This window comes from Blastomyces dermatitidis, assembly GCF_000003525.1.
Source record: "Blastomyces dermatitidis ER-3 genomic scaffold supercont1.1, whole genome shotgun sequence".
NCBI classification, from domain to species: Eukaryota; Fungi; Ascomycota; class Eurotiomycetes; order Onygenales; family Ajellomycetaceae; genus Blastomyces; species Blastomyces dermatitidis.
In genome coordinates, this window is record NW_025544774.1 from 1,207,472 (window position 1) to 1,221,217 (window position 13,746).

At 46.5% G+C, this 13,746-nt stretch overlaps 6 protein-coding genes across 7 annotated transcripts; 2 read left to right on the forward strand and 4 right to left on the reverse strand.

Moving 5' to 3' along the window:
* Nucleotides 1-1,587: 1,587 nt before the first annotated feature.
* BDCG_16066 (uncharacterized protein) lies at nucleotides 1,588-2,778 on the reverse strand (the record flags this gene model as incomplete). Its single annotated transcript, XM_045425340.1, has 1 exon — nucleotides 1,588-2,778. The coding sequence occupies one exon, from the start codon at nucleotides 2,776-2,778 to the stop codon at nucleotides 1,621-1,623; it is 1,158 nt and encodes a 385-aa protein (XP_045279054.1). The 3' UTR covers nucleotides 1,588-1,620.
* A 342-nt stretch (nucleotides 2,779-3,120) lies between these two features.
* BDCG_00195 (uncharacterized protein) lies at nucleotides 3,121-6,599 on the forward strand. The gene is made up of 3 exons (XM_045415714.1): nucleotides 3,121-3,325; nucleotides 3,405-6,126; nucleotides 6,193-6,599. Exons 1-2 carry the CDS (start codon nucleotides 3,289-3,291, stop codon nucleotides 4,454-4,456), a joined length of 1,089 nt encoding a protein of 362 aa, XP_045271601.1. The 5' UTR covers nucleotides 3,121-3,288; the 3' UTR covers nucleotides 4,457-6,126; nucleotides 6,193-6,599.
* BDCG_00196 (uncharacterized protein) lies at nucleotides 3,201-6,772 on the reverse strand. Its single transcript, XM_045415715.1, has 2 exons — nucleotides 5,881-6,772; nucleotides 3,201-5,759 (listed from the first exon to the last, which is right to left on the reverse strand). The coding sequence occupies exons 1-2, from the start codon at nucleotides 6,541-6,543 to the stop codon at nucleotides 4,743-4,745; spliced, it is 1,680 nt and encodes a 559-aa protein (XP_045271602.1). The 5' UTR covers nucleotides 6,544-6,772; the 3' UTR covers nucleotides 3,201-4,742.
* Nucleotides 6,773-7,196: 424 nt separating this feature from the next.
* Nucleotides 7,197-8,611, reverse strand: BDCG_00197. Of its 2 annotated transcripts, none has more exons than XM_045415717.1 (4): nucleotides 8,439-8,611; nucleotides 7,725-7,961; nucleotides 7,573-7,659; nucleotides 7,197-7,428 (listed from the first exon to the last, which is right to left on the reverse strand). In XM_045415717.1, the coding sequence occupies exons 2-4, from the start codon at nucleotides 7,896-7,898 to the stop codon at nucleotides 7,327-7,329; spliced, it is 363 nt and encodes a 120-aa protein (XP_045271603.1). In that variant the 5' UTR covers nucleotides 7,899-7,961; nucleotides 8,439-8,611; the 3' UTR covers nucleotides 7,197-7,326. The 2 variants fall into 2 exon arrangements, with proteins under 2 accessions (XP_045271603.1, XP_045279055.1); XM_045415716.1 differs by having other exon boundaries at nucleotides 8,110-8,547.
* Nucleotides 8,612-9,874: 1,263 nt separating this feature from the next.
* Nucleotides 9,875-12,368, forward strand: BDCG_00198 (uncharacterized protein). The gene is made up of 7 exons (XM_045415718.1): nucleotides 9,875-10,034; nucleotides 10,089-10,179; nucleotides 10,237-10,299; nucleotides 10,381-10,600; nucleotides 10,660-10,820; nucleotides 10,887-11,787; nucleotides 11,891-12,368. The coding sequence occupies exons 1-7, from the start codon at nucleotides 9,956-9,958 to the stop codon at nucleotides 11,921-11,923; spliced, it is 1,548 nt and encodes a 515-aa protein (XP_045271604.1). The 5' UTR covers nucleotides 9,875-9,955; the 3' UTR covers nucleotides 11,924-12,368.
* Nucleotides 12,335-13,162, reverse strand: BDCG_00199 (uncharacterized protein; the record flags this gene model as incomplete). The annotated part of the gene is made up of 1 exon (XM_045415719.1): nucleotides 12,335-13,162. The coding sequence occupies one exon, from the start codon at nucleotides 13,160-13,162 to the stop codon at nucleotides 12,335-12,337; it is 828 nt and encodes a 275-aa protein (XP_045271605.1).
* Nucleotides 13,163-13,746: the final 584 nt, after the last annotated feature.

Here is a 13,746-nt window from a genome sequence, read left to right on the forward strand (position 1 = left end):
CAACTTTATCCGCGTGAAAACTATGCAGTAGTCAAGGGTAAGCATAAGAAAAGCTCTTGTCCTCCGCACCCAGCGATGGGATGCATAACTTGAGTTTCACAATACTTATGTGACCAGATCACTGAGCCTCTCAGTCATCTTCAGAGTTCATACACCCAGAGTTTGTAGCCTGTGATTCTAAATGAGTTGAGGTGTCTGGTAAGGTAGAGAGTGATATAGATGTAGAAGCAACAGCGCTGAGAATTTAACATGAGGAAAAAGTTGTTATTGACAGCAGGGAAGCTAAAGATTGTATATAAGATAAGTTACTGGCTTTGACAAATATTTTAACTCACAAGACTCTCTGCAGGCATCGCAACCAGAAACAACTTCCAGTATAGAATTTGTCCGGGGTGACATGTACTGGGAGTTGTAAACATGGTGACCAGCGCAGCCAACATCGCGGAAGGAACCCAATTTCCTCGCCTTAGATGCCTAGTATAACATATAATCTTAGGTACCTCTGGAAGTCGCGCGCTGGGTCCCCATTGTCCTAGAAAATTTGCCATCTGTCTGTGGTTTGGTTTTTTCCCTTCAAGAAGCCTAATTGAGGGACCTAACATATATTTGCGCCTCTCCCAACCGTAGCTAAACATTGCGCGAAAGCACCCTCTTGGCTTCAATCAGCCGTATCAGACGATAATTGAGGAGAAAGGCGGATAACAAGCAAAAGGAAGAGGGAGAAGAATATACAGAAACCCTAACTTGGAGCAGAGTGGGCGTGCCGTTTTGTCAGCGGGAGAGACGGGCACATGTTACCAAGGTGATAACCTGGTAACATATCAAGATCATTGTTAGCAGGTTCAAGGGAATAAGTTCGGATGGCAAGAATTGTTGAAATAAGGTATATCACGTGAATTTATTGGTGTAGCTTCGGCCCGGAAAAGCTTAATTTGACAGCGCGGCCCACTATTGCGCTACTGGCATGGATCGCCGCCGCTAAGTCTTGGGATGCTTGCAATTGAAGTATGTTTTGTCCCAATCCCATAGTAGAGGTTGGCGAAAATAGGTAGTTCCCAGTAGCATAATGTAGCTTTTGTAAAACGTGCTTGTCGCCTGTAGAGTTGAGTCTTACACGTAACTAAAAAGAAGAGCGGGTCCAAGATTCTTTTTGTGCAGTAAATGTACTGTACATGTACATTGTGCCCCATATTCAATCCGCCCCCATAATGTATTTTGATACACGGGTGGAGAGGCGGATTGGCGAGCGAAGAGGGCGAGCGAAGAGAGACGGGAGATGGTACCCGGTTGACGTGTACTTTAACACAATTCATGAATTCATCTTTGCCGAAATAGGGCTGAAGGGGGAGTGTCAAGTTGTTGAAAAATGTTTGACAAGCATTTGTCAAGTAGAAAAGATGATATGGGTAGCCACCCGACCGCCACCAGTAGAGCGCCGCCTCCATCCAAGCCTGTGTTGCAAAATATATTTCGTTGTTGTGATCCCGCTCATCTAAACAGTAAGCTGAGCTCTGATTATATACATATTATAGGACATGTGGTGTCCGGGTAAAAAACTAAACATAGAAGTAACATAGTATATTTATACATATTAACATAGAAGCAGTTAAGATTGACGGGTCATGACCCTTCTTCTGACTGGTGCATACCTAAATCGTAGGCGACATGATTCCCACTTCCTATCAATTGATTGCCAACTATCGTAGTTGTGGCTTGGCCCCGGATAGGAAAGAATCCTTGGTTAATCGCCCCACAAGCTGCGCACGGAAACTCAACCTTCACATCCGCGGACACTTTGGGAGGACGGCGCTGAACGTTGCGCGCCTGGGTACGACCTTGTGGGGTGGGTTGAGTATCATTATTTCCACTGCCTGAATTTTGGCTTTTATTAGGAGGCGCAGAATTGAGTGCAGTAGGGACATGATGAGATCGAGCGACGGTCTCCGGGCTCGGTTGTGGCATGCTTGGTTGAGGCGCAATGCGGCTACTTTCTAGAATGTCGAAGTCAACATCGCCATCATCGTGATCAGTGTCGACATCGATCGGCAATATGGGTAAGTTTTGTGACCACTTGTTCACAGCTGGTTCATGTTGTTGCTGTTGCTGCTGCTGCCGCGGTTGTTGCTGTGGTTGTTGCTGTGGTTGTTGCTGTGGTTGTTGCTGTGGTTGTTGCTGCAGTTGTTGCTGCGGTTGTTGCTGCGGTTGTTGCTGCGGTTGTTGTTGCAGTTCTTGTTGTGGTGGTTGTGGTTGGGAATTCCCGGTGGCGTGATTGGATATATCATCCGCTATTGGCCATGTCACGCTAGGAAGGGGCGGACGACCTCGACGTCTACCCTGGTGCATACCTAGCCTCCTTAAAGCGCGATATGTCTGTTTGGGGGACACTTCAGTGCCATAATATCGTTTGATAGCTGCCGCAGCCTCTTCGGATGTGACTTTGGTACTGGTATCAAAAAACTTCGGGATTTCATTCATCAGAAAGGCGAGGCGGGAGACTTGAGCTCGGTGAATGGGTGGTATGGGGGCGTCTAGCGAAGCGCGACAGGAATGGACGTCGGTGACAGAGGTTACGTATGTGTAGTCATGGCCTGTGCGGCAGATGGCGCGAAACGTACAATCGGAGGATGACCTGCAACCCAAAGCGACGCTCTCCTTGTTGCTTCTGATGACGCACATGTTCCAGCACTGTTTTATTGATGCTGCACGTACAAATGCTTTAAAAGCATCCAATGACTCGAATAATTGCCTCCTTTGAAGCCCAGTATACATGCCCTCCATTTTAGACGTGGTTGGTAAAAATATCCTAAGAATCAATTTAGTCATCTAGATATACATCAAACTTCCTTCATAGGTTATACCCATACACACCTAGATCAGAGCTAGCCGTTTCGAGAAATTCAATGGTCCTGGAGTTCACAACATGAAATATAAAGCAAAAGGAGGAAAGCAAATATACGTGCTCAAGTGGCTCTTCTATCCATTTCAAGTCCATCTATCCGCGTTTCAGGGGGGAAGGAAGTTGAGTTTTTGAGGAATCTCGTTGTTGGCAAGGCGAGATTGAAGCCATCGAAGGCCAAGTTGTGATGTTGTCAAGATGCCGCTAACCTGTTCGGGATAGGCGGACTCGTTCCAAGGTTGATTAGCTCAGGCTTGGCATTGACTATCGTTCTTTTGTCTGGCAACAAGCTTCAATTTCACCTCTTTTATTGACGAATGCCTCAGCACTCGCCCAGCTATCCTCATCCTCATTCCTATTTATGAAATTTAAATTTGCCGTCGAGGATTACCATGGAATCCTATACTTTGCTCGATCAAACTTCTGAAGGTCTGTATTCGGTGGAGCTATTTCTGCCCCTTTTTCGTGTTCACATCATCTTTCTAACTGCGTTAAATTTAATATCTAGATGCGCTTCATAAGACACGGCTTCTAAACGTGGAAGAAAAACCATTTAAACGAATCACAAAACGCCTTCTTACTCCTAACTCCTTGGTAGCCACGCCATCTACGTTATTTCCCACCCCACCGCCCGAAGGAACCGATGAAGAAGCGTCGGCAGCTCAGGTCGACGCTGTCAAGCAGAAGCAACTGGAGGAATGGTGCCAGTTTCGCGAAGATATAACACTCGACTTTGCTGCTTTTGAAAGTAGTATTGCCAGAATCCAATTTCTTCTTGCAAGCAATGAGAAAGAGCGGAAACGTTATGCGGCCGAAAAGTTGAGAATTCAGTCAACAGCGCAAGCTGTGAAGGATAATACGGCTGAGTTGAGGATACAACTGGAAGAAGCACAGAAGACTCTTGCGCTGCGCAAGACATATGATGATCTGGCGGACAAGATTACTTCGAATCGATTGCTACGGCCCAGGGAGGATCAACAGGCCAACCTCCAAAAGCTACATGCGGAAATCTCCCAGTTGGAGCAGGAAAGCAGGGAATATGCGCAGACATGGAGTGAACGCAGAGAGCAATTTGGTAGAATTGTGGAGGAAGGGATGAACCTTCGGCGGTTAATCAGGGATGAGAAAGAGGAAGTTGAGAGGAGAGAAGGGATGGAGGAAGAAGAGGAGGGTGATGAGGGAGATGTCGGCTCGAAAGGGAGAGGAAGTGCGGTTGGGACTCCGAAGCCAGATCAAGATAGTGTAACCCCTTCGCATGCTGGGCATGAAGACTCGGGGCCTACCTCGGCACCATCCCAAACAGATAAACAACGCCCGCTGGCTACCCGTGGTGTGACTCCACTGCGACAAGCGATAAGTGCGTCGTCGACCGATGGGCAGCCGGCAACGCAGGAGCCGGAGGATGAAAATATGATAGATGAAGGGGAAGTTACCGGATCTGAATCGGGACTGGCGGAGACAATCGGCGACAGGACAAGGCCCGGCTCAAGAGCTGCGGAGTCGCGGCATGCGAAAGGCTCCCTTGAAGACAGGTTTGGGGACAAGATGGACACCAGCTAGTGAAGTAGCGACATGAACGAGGATATTGATACCCGTGCTACAGTTCGGTTGAATACATGTCGGTTCCCAAGCAAAATATAACAGGGCATACTCGAAATACTCCATGGTGTGTTGATGCATTAGCAGTGCAAAATTGTGAGCCAATTACACGAGTTTGATTCTCGGAGGAGAAAGTCAGTCAATAATTACAGAATGAGCTATCAAACAAACGAACCCATAATAGAATTGGTGAAGAAATAAATAAGGTATGACTTGCTCCATAACTCCTCGTTTTCAAACTTGGCATTCATCCCTTAGGATTCACCCAGACCCGGAGTTCATTGAAGCCTTTAGCTATCGAATCCCCTATGCTCCTTATAACGGTCCATATATGTTTCGGGATATAAGTAACTAGGTAAATCAGTGCAAAGCCAGTATGCCACAGTATTTTACCGGTAAACCCAAAAAGCGCTCCCATTGCTTTGTAAGTTAACTCTCCGAAGTCGAGCATTATATCATACACCTTAAGTGGGAATGAGACAAATATTACTCGTAGCACGTCGCAGAATCCATTCCAGATGTCCGTGAGAGTAAGGCCGCGGAAGAAGGAGGCCACAGCGCTGAGTATGGTATGAATGAGTGAAGCGACTCTTTGAAAAAGGCTCGCTATCGTGGTCGCAACGGATGTTAGTATGAACCACATCCACTTCGACACACTGATGGCAATTTTCGGTATCTCTTTCGTGAGGACTTTCCAGGTGTGTTTTGGCAGGGTATTTGTGCAAAATTTCCATGTACTTTTCAGCACATCTGTGACGGCTTTGGGTACTCGTTTAGCTACTTTCCATACCGATTTTGCAAATTTTTTCATCCTGGCTGGTGTTTGTTGAGCTTGATATTTCAACCAGGGCAAGAATCCCGCTCTGTTTACCCAACACCATTTGCAGGCCTTCATCAGGGGCTCGACGAGTCCTTGCTTGGGGACGGTCCAAAGGAAGAATTTTGGAATTTCGTAAAAGATAAAGGCGTTAAATTTGAAAATGGCCTCAAGGGCACGCATTGCTCTCATCATAGACACCTCATGCGCGGTCTTCCATCGCTTCCATCCGCCCCCTCGACGTACAGGGAGATAATCGACAACATGCCTGTGGCCGTTTCTTGATGCCAAGCGAAGCGGAAGCTGTCCGTCTGGTGCGATCTTGGAGTCATCGCATTGATAGGTCTCGATGAACATTTTGACAAGTGGAAGATTTCCAAGCTCAGCAGCCAGTTGTAGCGGGGTTCTCCTGATGGCAGCGCGCCCGGCGTTCAATGAGCGAAACCCCTGAGCGTAAGTTAGCGTGATGATGAATTGGATGGCCTAAGAGTCCGTTTTATTTTTGGAACGAATGAAACCATTTTATTTCCTGCAAACGACCTCGAGCAAAATAAAAGAAGCTTCCTACCGAAATCGCATAGGCATCAGGCTCTGCGCCGAGATCAACTAGTTCTTGAATGGTTCGTGTTCTTCCCGCCTTTACAGCAGCTAGCAACGGAGACATACCATCCCTGTCGAGGATATTGGGCGTAGTCAGCTTCTGTGATATAAGCCATGAAATAGTTTCGCTCTTCCCCGTAGAGATGGATGCAAAAAGAAGACAGTTGACGGCGAGCGCGAGGAATGACAACTCGTCCGCTGCAAGCTCATGCAGGTAAGTCCCAAACTGAGTGCGCGATGATATGATATCCGATAATCTTTGATGCTCATCCCGTAACAGGTCTTTGACAATGTGGGGATCAAGTTGAGATTCATCACTGGATCGCAAAAGTTTGTTCAGGAGTGACTGGACCCTATCCTGGTCATCTTCTCGTTCACGCTGTTCCTGGTCATCTTCATCTCCTGCGTATGTCGGAAGGCCATCCTCCCTCTCCACGTACACTGGAAGTTCGTCAACGACAGGGGTGTAAAGAGCAGATCGGCATTTTGTGAATGAACTCATGTTTGACTGCGAGCAGCACTCTGCTACTTCATGTGGATGGTAGATAGAAGCAAATGCGACGTCCAAAATAAGTAATGAGAAAAGTAAAGCGCAAGCATCCGACACCGAGAAGATGACTCTCTTTCGCATCGCTTGGGGGATTGATAAATAGTCTCTTCCTGGCAGTTCCCCGCGCCGCAAGCCATTAGGCAGATGTCAAATTAAATTAGCTCCGCCCCCTTGTATAGCTATACGTGGACGAGCGAGGCATTATTCCCTCCATCGACGCTGTAGTTTCAGCCACTGAAGCCAAGGGAGCAGGTCAGTTAGTTTATTATTCTGTTTTTTCGCTTGTGATGACGCCACTTGTTTGGCCGCGACCAGGCTGCTGTTCTCCACTTTTGACTTGAAGGAAACTCTCCGACGCTCATCCCATTTGCTGCAGCGGCCTGGGTGAGCTCATGTCTCGCAAGTAGAGTACTCCGTAGAGTATCGTATCAGTGATCCCCGCATGGTGTCATTGCAAAAGTCTACATAACTAAGATGGGCAGCCCGAATTTATATAATCATGACATATGGTAACTACAGACGCTCCCAAAAAGGAAGCCTCGGATCCTCTACGGAGTACATGGTCGTTAGCTCACGAAATAGGACATTTCTAAGGGTTTTAATGGCCATCACCGCCATTTTGGTCCTAAAATAGGAATTACTATATTCAGCGAAGGGCACTTGCGCTACTAGAATCGTTTTGGGTGTTTATTCTGTAGCTATGTGATCACTGTAAATAGCAATTCATGGACTAATATCCGTACTTTGAACTAGTGAACTGCCATTAGAAAGAAATAAAATATATATTGGAAGATTATAGATTTACAACTCTTTCGAAACAGACAGATGGAGAAATAAATATGAAAATGAGGCCAAAGTAAGAGATCATGACACCTCCCTGACGGCCGTCATCGCTTGTGAAATAGCCTCCTTCGCGGCATTGATTTCATCCACATTGCTTCCCATTCCTTTCTGTCCTTCCTCAACCTGGATATCAACCAATAGTTAATATGCTGAAGTAAAATTAAGGTGTCTAGAAAAATTCCACGAACAGGGAAAGGAGTCTAGAGATATTCGAGACAATCCCCAATAGAACAAGACGCACAGGATCTGATGGAAAAGGAAACTCACAAGTAAATGGTCAACCTTAGCGATAGCCTCTAAGATTTTCTGCTTCATATTCGGTAAGACTTTCTTCGTCTCCTCCAGGGCTTGGCGCTGTACACGAGTCAGATTATCAAGTTAACAGAAACCAATGGAATTGGGGTTGCAGCAGGAAATACCTCTTGTCTAAGCATAAATTCCCGATTGCCATCCTCATCTTCACCCGGTTGCTCGGCCTCGAGACGTTTGATGCGTTCCTCCTGCTGTTTTAGTTCGCGGTGGTATGAGGCTTCCTCCTTTACTAGCCGCCGCACCGCTGAGGTTGCAATTGAGAGGGGGGACAGAGGCGCCATTTTTGATCGTATGGTGCTTCGTTCTGTTGCACTTGCGTAATCGCAATTCGTGACAGTGGATATCTGTATTGTGTCAGGGAGTTAGAATAAATGAACATTGATGCTCGGTTTTCAATACAGGTGTGGTTGAAAACTGATGATAAATTGTGATTGTATGACCCGCGAAACAAAAATCGAGCAAATGGGACGTAGAAGTCAGTTCAAATACAACCTTGGAAGAATCCAATTTGTTTTGTACTACGGCCTTTCGTCTTGATTGTAGAAGAGTGGGCGTGTTGGGTGGTGGGGGGTTAAAGGACAGTAACTACCCAGTTTAAAATCAACAGCAGGATAATAATTCCATAAACGTCAAAGAACAAATTGGGATAGGTTAGTTTATCATGGTAAGGCATAGATAGATGATCATGGTTACAAAATCAAGCGATCCACGATAATTCGCGGAAAGTCTGAGCGACAGAGGGCAGAAGCGGTTCATGCGGAGTACTGGATCGCGGTGATACTAACCCCAGGGTTTAAACAAGAGAATGAAAATAAACCTACTAAATTTCTTCGCTTCGATTCGTTATCTGGGATATAATGAGCCCGTGATAATCAACGAAGTTGTACAGTTGCTGTAGTGGTTGTTTCGCACGTAGTAACTATGTTTATTTTTTTATATCACGATGAAGTCATGCTAACAAGTTTTGGTGGGGGGGGAAATCATGTGATTGAAAATACTTGGCTTAGTCATATTGCTTTTCGGCATTCGGCATTCGGCAACAAACCCCAGATTTAAACGGAGCTTGATCGACTCGAGAGTTATCGCGTAACATAACCCAACCACATACGGCACGCAGGACTCCATTTCTGATCTGTATGTTGATGAATGCATCTCGGAAACATCCCCATTACTGGGTCACAAGTCGTTCTGTCTGGGCCACCCACCCATGACCCGTCCTTACTTCCTTGAAGCAACCGCACCGCTACTACCCCCTCAGCGAGGAAATTGGTTCAAAGGAGTTCCACATGAGAGATGTACCCCAGGAAACTGTGGTAGATGCTACTGACTCTTAGTTGACTAAATACCGCGCGTCAAATGTATGTGTTATATATTTAATGAGCGCCGAGGTGCAGAATGTCCAAAGTCGAGTGTCTCTGCTTGTAGGGCCTCGGAAAGGATTTTACTGGCTCGGCGGAAAGGGAAAGGAAGGGGTGGAAAGGAGCAGCTAAGAGGACAAGGGAGCCTGGATGGCCCCATTTCTATCGCCATTTAAGTCTTTGCTACGAAAACGCGCTGGTATCAAGCTATCTTCTATGGTTTCCTTCAGTCAGTTACGTGTTCGTGGAGGACTGCATCAGATGGGGACAGCACCGGGAGACAAAACACCTCTAGAAAACTCCAGTTGGGGTGACAAGGAATGTACAACCCTGGAAGTGGCATTTCAAAACTCCGAATAATGAACCAGCTTGTTGGGCATCCAGGAAAGCCGATCGCGCACAAGTGATCCATTGTTTGATTGGGTCTTGTGGCATACTGACTGGCGCACAATGAACCGGCAAAGATTGCTCAAAATTCGAGATTCAGACGCTGTCTGCGGAATCATGCTTCCTCATATTGTACTCTACCCCAGTTTGTCTGACGTCCAAGGCTCAAAAAAATAAAACCCACGGACAAAAATCTACAGTCTAACCGGTTAGCCAACCTGACGAGCTTGACTTAAGTGCATACCGTTACATCTCTCCTTTTTTCGCCCTCTTGGAAATGCCAGTTGCGGAAAATCTGATAGGCGTGGTTGGGCCCACCTGTTGAGGGAGTAAACATCTATACTAACCCAGACGCCTCAGATATTGGCCCGCATAGCTGGTTCTTGTCTTGATAATGATGCTTTTAATCATCTTTACTCGATAACATCGCTGATAGGTGCTGAATTTATCTAGTATTTATATATTTTATTCTACGCCTATTGTTCATGCTATCATTCATATTCATTCATTGTTTTTCGTTGAGTTTCTTGATTCTCCAGTGGTTTATCCTTACATGAGAAAGGAACAGGACAACCACTATAGAGAAAGTTAAGATGGCATGGGGGGTGTTAGATGACAATAAGCTGGCAGACGTTCCAGGGACATCTCTCTTGGGTAAAAGGAACACTGAGGGTAGGTATTGAATTCTCAACAGAATGTGAAAAGTAGTGCTAATGCAATCGTTAGAATCTGACTCACAGAACCTAAATCTGAAGACGAAGCGAGGTGTTGTTCTTGTGCCTCAACCAAGTGACAACATTAATGAGCCATACAACTGGTAAATTTTGGTACTTCATCTTTGCCGCGGGAGCCTTTGGGCTTATTTGTCTGCTAGGTCGGATGTTAAGAAAAACCTCCTTATGTGGACGTTGGCCCTGGCGTCTGGAGTTGCCGTCTCGTGAGCGCCCTCCTTGTCAACGCCAGCTTAACTTTGGCGATCTTGAATTTACTGATGTGTTTTTTGGCAATGGAATTTTAGGGTTGGGCCTATAGTTGCCCCTGGTTTTGTCGTCGCTTCTGAAAGATATAAAGTATCACTGGATCAAGTTTCGACATTTCTAGTTGGCGTTCTGATCCTGTCCACTGGAGGAGGTACCTTCTTCACCGCAGCGGCAGCAACCGTCTGGGGCAAACGTCCGGTATTCATTATATCAACGGGGGTATTACTAGTAACGTGCATATGGGGTTACTTTGCGAAGGTGAGTTTTCCCACATTCTCGTCAAGATTGTGGAGGCTTATGTTGATATTTGCTTAAAGTCCTTCCAATCGCTGTGGATCATGCGAATCGTTCAGGGCATATCAGCTGCCCCTTTAGAAACCTTGGTAACATCCACTGTATCTGATATATTCTTTGTTCACGAACGAGGCGAGAAGCTCGCCATCTGGAGTATAGCGATTGTCTCCGGTATCATACTTAGGTGAGATGGCAGTCAGGCTGTTGGCAGTTGGTACAAGCTGGGACAAATGCTGAACACCACCTTCAGCCAAGTTGTGGCTGGATATATTATTCAGAATCTCGGCTTGTTAACTCCCTTCGGCATCGTAGCATTAGTATTATGCATACTTCTGCCCGCAATATTTTTCCTAGTTCCTGAAACTGCCGACTTACTGCATAAACCTGGACAGGTTGACGAAAAGCTCAATACTGCTCACGGCGGCAAAAACGCTTCCAAGAAACCATATAGCCAGGAATTGAAAGTATTTAATGGCCGGATATCGAATAAAAGTTTCTGGGTGCTAGCAGCGAAGCCACTATCTTTGATCATGTTCCCAGCAGTCGTCTTCAGCACGTTCATCCACGGCAGCTTCCTGACATGGCTCGTGGTATTCGCCATTCTATCCACAAATATATTCTCAGGCCCTCAATATGGCCTCACACCCTCCCAAATAGGCCTGACAAACCTCCCTCTGCTTGGCGTCGCTCTTATCGGGACCCCGCTTGCCGGTGCCACTGCCGACTGGCTCGTGTGTTTCATGGCACGGCGAAATAAGGGTATCTACGAACCCGAGTTCCGCCTTCTGCTAATGATTCCCGCGACGATATTCTCCACGGTAGGATTTATAGGGTATGGGCTGAGCATTGACCGAGGCGCCCCTCTAGCTGTCCCGCTTACTTTCATGGCTCTGCACTCCCTATCCATCCCCTTCGCCACCTCGGCCAGTTTCACATACGTGCTTGACTGCCATCCGAAAGATGCTAACCAGGCATTTGTCACGATCAATTTTTCCAAGGCTGTGTTTATTTTTATTGCCAGCATGTTTGTCAATGGGTGGTACTCGGCTCAGGGACCAAGGGAGGTTTTCACTTGGATTACTGTGCTTAATTTTGCGTTTAGTGTGATGACGATCCCGATGTATGTCTATGGGAAAAGGTTTAGGAGCATTGTAAGTATTTTCCTTCAACTTATCCCTTCGGTTGTTATGGTTCTTTCCAATTCCTTCTTCGAAAATACGTATCGCTGAATTTAATTTTCCCATTCTACTCCAGATTGCCAGGAGTGCTATTCTTAACAAGCTCTGAGCGAAATGTTTACAATTAGCACACATTCGCCGATTGCTGTGTGTTGAATTGCCAGCAGATACTGGAAGTATCCGTGTTTCGGGTTTTATGCCTACCCAAGCTTTGCTACAATAGATCTTGCTCCTTTGTTGTGAGACCATTATATTCCTGAGTCTGGCAATGTGTTCATAATCAGGATCCGTGACAAAGTCTTATATTGATGTGGTGAGCTTGGCTGAGGCCTGGTTATTTCTTTGAAAATATTTCTTCTTCAGCCGAGGCTAAATAAATTCCTCGACTTGAGGTTACAAATGTCCCTTATATATATATACATAGATTGGGACACGTATTGCAGCCGGGAAGAACTATTTGGTACATTTAAACTTGGGATTCTTTTTGTTTATTCGTTTCATTCAATCATAAAATCCGCAACTAGGATCCGACTTCAACTGTCATACAAAGCGCAGGCCCTTTTTTACTTTCATACAGGCCCATCTCGTTTGCAATTCGTAAGCACACCTCCTTCCACACAATAGATACGTCAACCAGGCCCGTAGGTATCTTCCCGGGTGCGTTTGCATCATGCTCTCCAGACGCCCGCCAACCAAGTTTCCGGTCGACAATGACGACATCTCTCAAATCTTGCCCCTTGGAGGCATACAAGTCTTTCGTACGCCCCCAAAACGACTTTTTTGTTGTTGCTATCGTCTTCGCGGCGGGTTCCGGGGCGGGTGCTGGAGAACTCGCTGCATCGACAACTTCACTGGTCATTTCGCCGCTGGATGAGGGTTGATACAGTCGATGGCCACTTGCAGCAAGTTTTGCTTTCAGAGCAGAGTCCAGCTCCGCAACAACGGCTGGCTGCCGCCAGAATTCCATGGCGTTCTCTTCGCCCTGGAGCCGGATCAGCTTGACGACTTCGTTGGACGGGAAGCCGACGATTTGAGGTTCTTCGGGCGTCGTGTAGGCGTTGCTGACTGCATCTTGCAGGCTGGAGACGGATGAAGGCACAAGGACAAACGTTGTTTTGTAGAGTCCTGAGGCACCTTGCGAGAGTAAGAGGGGTTCGACGTATTTTGTGAGAATGGCGTCGACTCGTTGGGTCCGGGTGTCAGCGAGTTGAGTTGACAGAGGTAGTCGAGACTGCGATGAGCTGGGGATGTCTTTGACTGTGTCCTTGTTGTAAACTACAGAGGGGAGTGATTCCTCATATGCAGGAGCCGGGTCGTCCAGGCGGTTGTCAAAAGGGTTTGAATCCATGACGATGATGATAATGAAGGGCGGAATCGAATTAATCGCGTTCTCGTTTTCAGTTCTTTTTAGCCCGCAAAGGGATTTGATATTCAACTGTTGCTCTGCAGCGAGCTATTTCAGCTGAGTGCGAAACAAGCTCTAATTCTTTGAAAGATAGCTGAGTGAATCAACGAACCCAGATACGATGCTTCCTCGATGCGGGGTGACTATGGCAAAGTTGATTCGCCAACGGGATATATGCCTGTAGCTTGTGGCCCGAGTCCCTGCTCGTCGATGGAAAATGTCTCGTTGCTCGACAGAAGTCACTATCAACTTAACTTGGACGTCGAATAATTAAAATTCAAATATGGTGAGTCTATGTATGTATGTACAGTACAGTACATACTTCTGGGGCTGTGTTTGGTGTTGGCATGATTTGCTTCAAAAACAAAATACGAAACTGGGTTTAGGTAGCGGTTAAGATTTCAATTTCTCTTTATCTGTCCTGACCACCCCGCCCATGAGGTCGCAACACGTGTGAATCCCTCGCAGAGGGTCGTTCTAATTAAGAAGTCTAAGGCAAGTTTAAGGTGGGGAAAACTCCCAGGGCT

What these genes read in the sequence shown, in the direction of transcription:
- BDCG_00196 (XM_045415715.1), bottom strand. Translation starts at nt 6,543, where the DNA reads ATGCGAAAGAGAGTCATCTTCTCGGTGTCGGATGCTTGCGCTTTACTT. An exon ending in CTGATGCCTATGCGATTTCG is followed by an intron (nt 5,760 to 5,880) that starts GTAGGAAGCTTC and finishes ACTTACGCTCAG; the next exon opens with GGGTTTCGCTCATTGAACGC.
- BDCG_00195 (XM_045415714.1), top strand. Translation starts at nt 3,289, where the DNA reads ATGGAATCCTATACTTTGCTCGATCAAACTTCTGAAG. An exon ending in GCTCGATCAAACTTCTGAAG is followed by an intron (nt 3,326 to 3,404) that starts GTCTGTATTCGG and finishes TTTAATATCTAG; the next exon opens with ATGCGCTTCATAAGACACGG.
- BDCG_00197 (XM_045415717.1), bottom strand. Translation starts at nt 7,898, where the DNA reads ATGGCGCCTCTGTCCCCCCTCTCAATTGCAACCTCAGCGGTGCGGCGG. An exon ending in AATTTATGCTTAGACAAGAG is followed by an intron (nt 7,660 to 7,724) that starts GTATTTCCTGCT and finishes ACTCGTGTACAG; the next exon opens with CGCCAAGCCCTGGAGGAGAC. An exon ending in CTAAGGTTGACCATTTACTT is followed by an intron (nt 7,429 to 7,572) that starts GTGAGTTTCCTT and finishes GTTGATATCCAG; the next exon opens with GTTGAGGAAGGACAGAAAGG.
- BDCG_00198 (XM_045415718.1), top strand. Translation starts at nt 9,956, where the DNA reads ATGGCATGGGGGGTGTTAGATGACAATAAGCTGGCAGACGTTCCAGGG. An exon ending in GGGTAAAAGGAACACTGAGG is followed by an intron (nt 10,035 to 10,088) that starts GTAGGTATTGAA and finishes TGCAATCGTTAG; the next exon opens with AATCTGACTCACAGAACCTA. An exon ending in GGAAAAGGTTTAGGAGCATT is followed by an intron (nt 11,788 to 11,890) that starts GTAAGTATTTTC and finishes ATTCTACTCCAG; the next exon opens with ATTGCCAGGAGTGCTATTCT.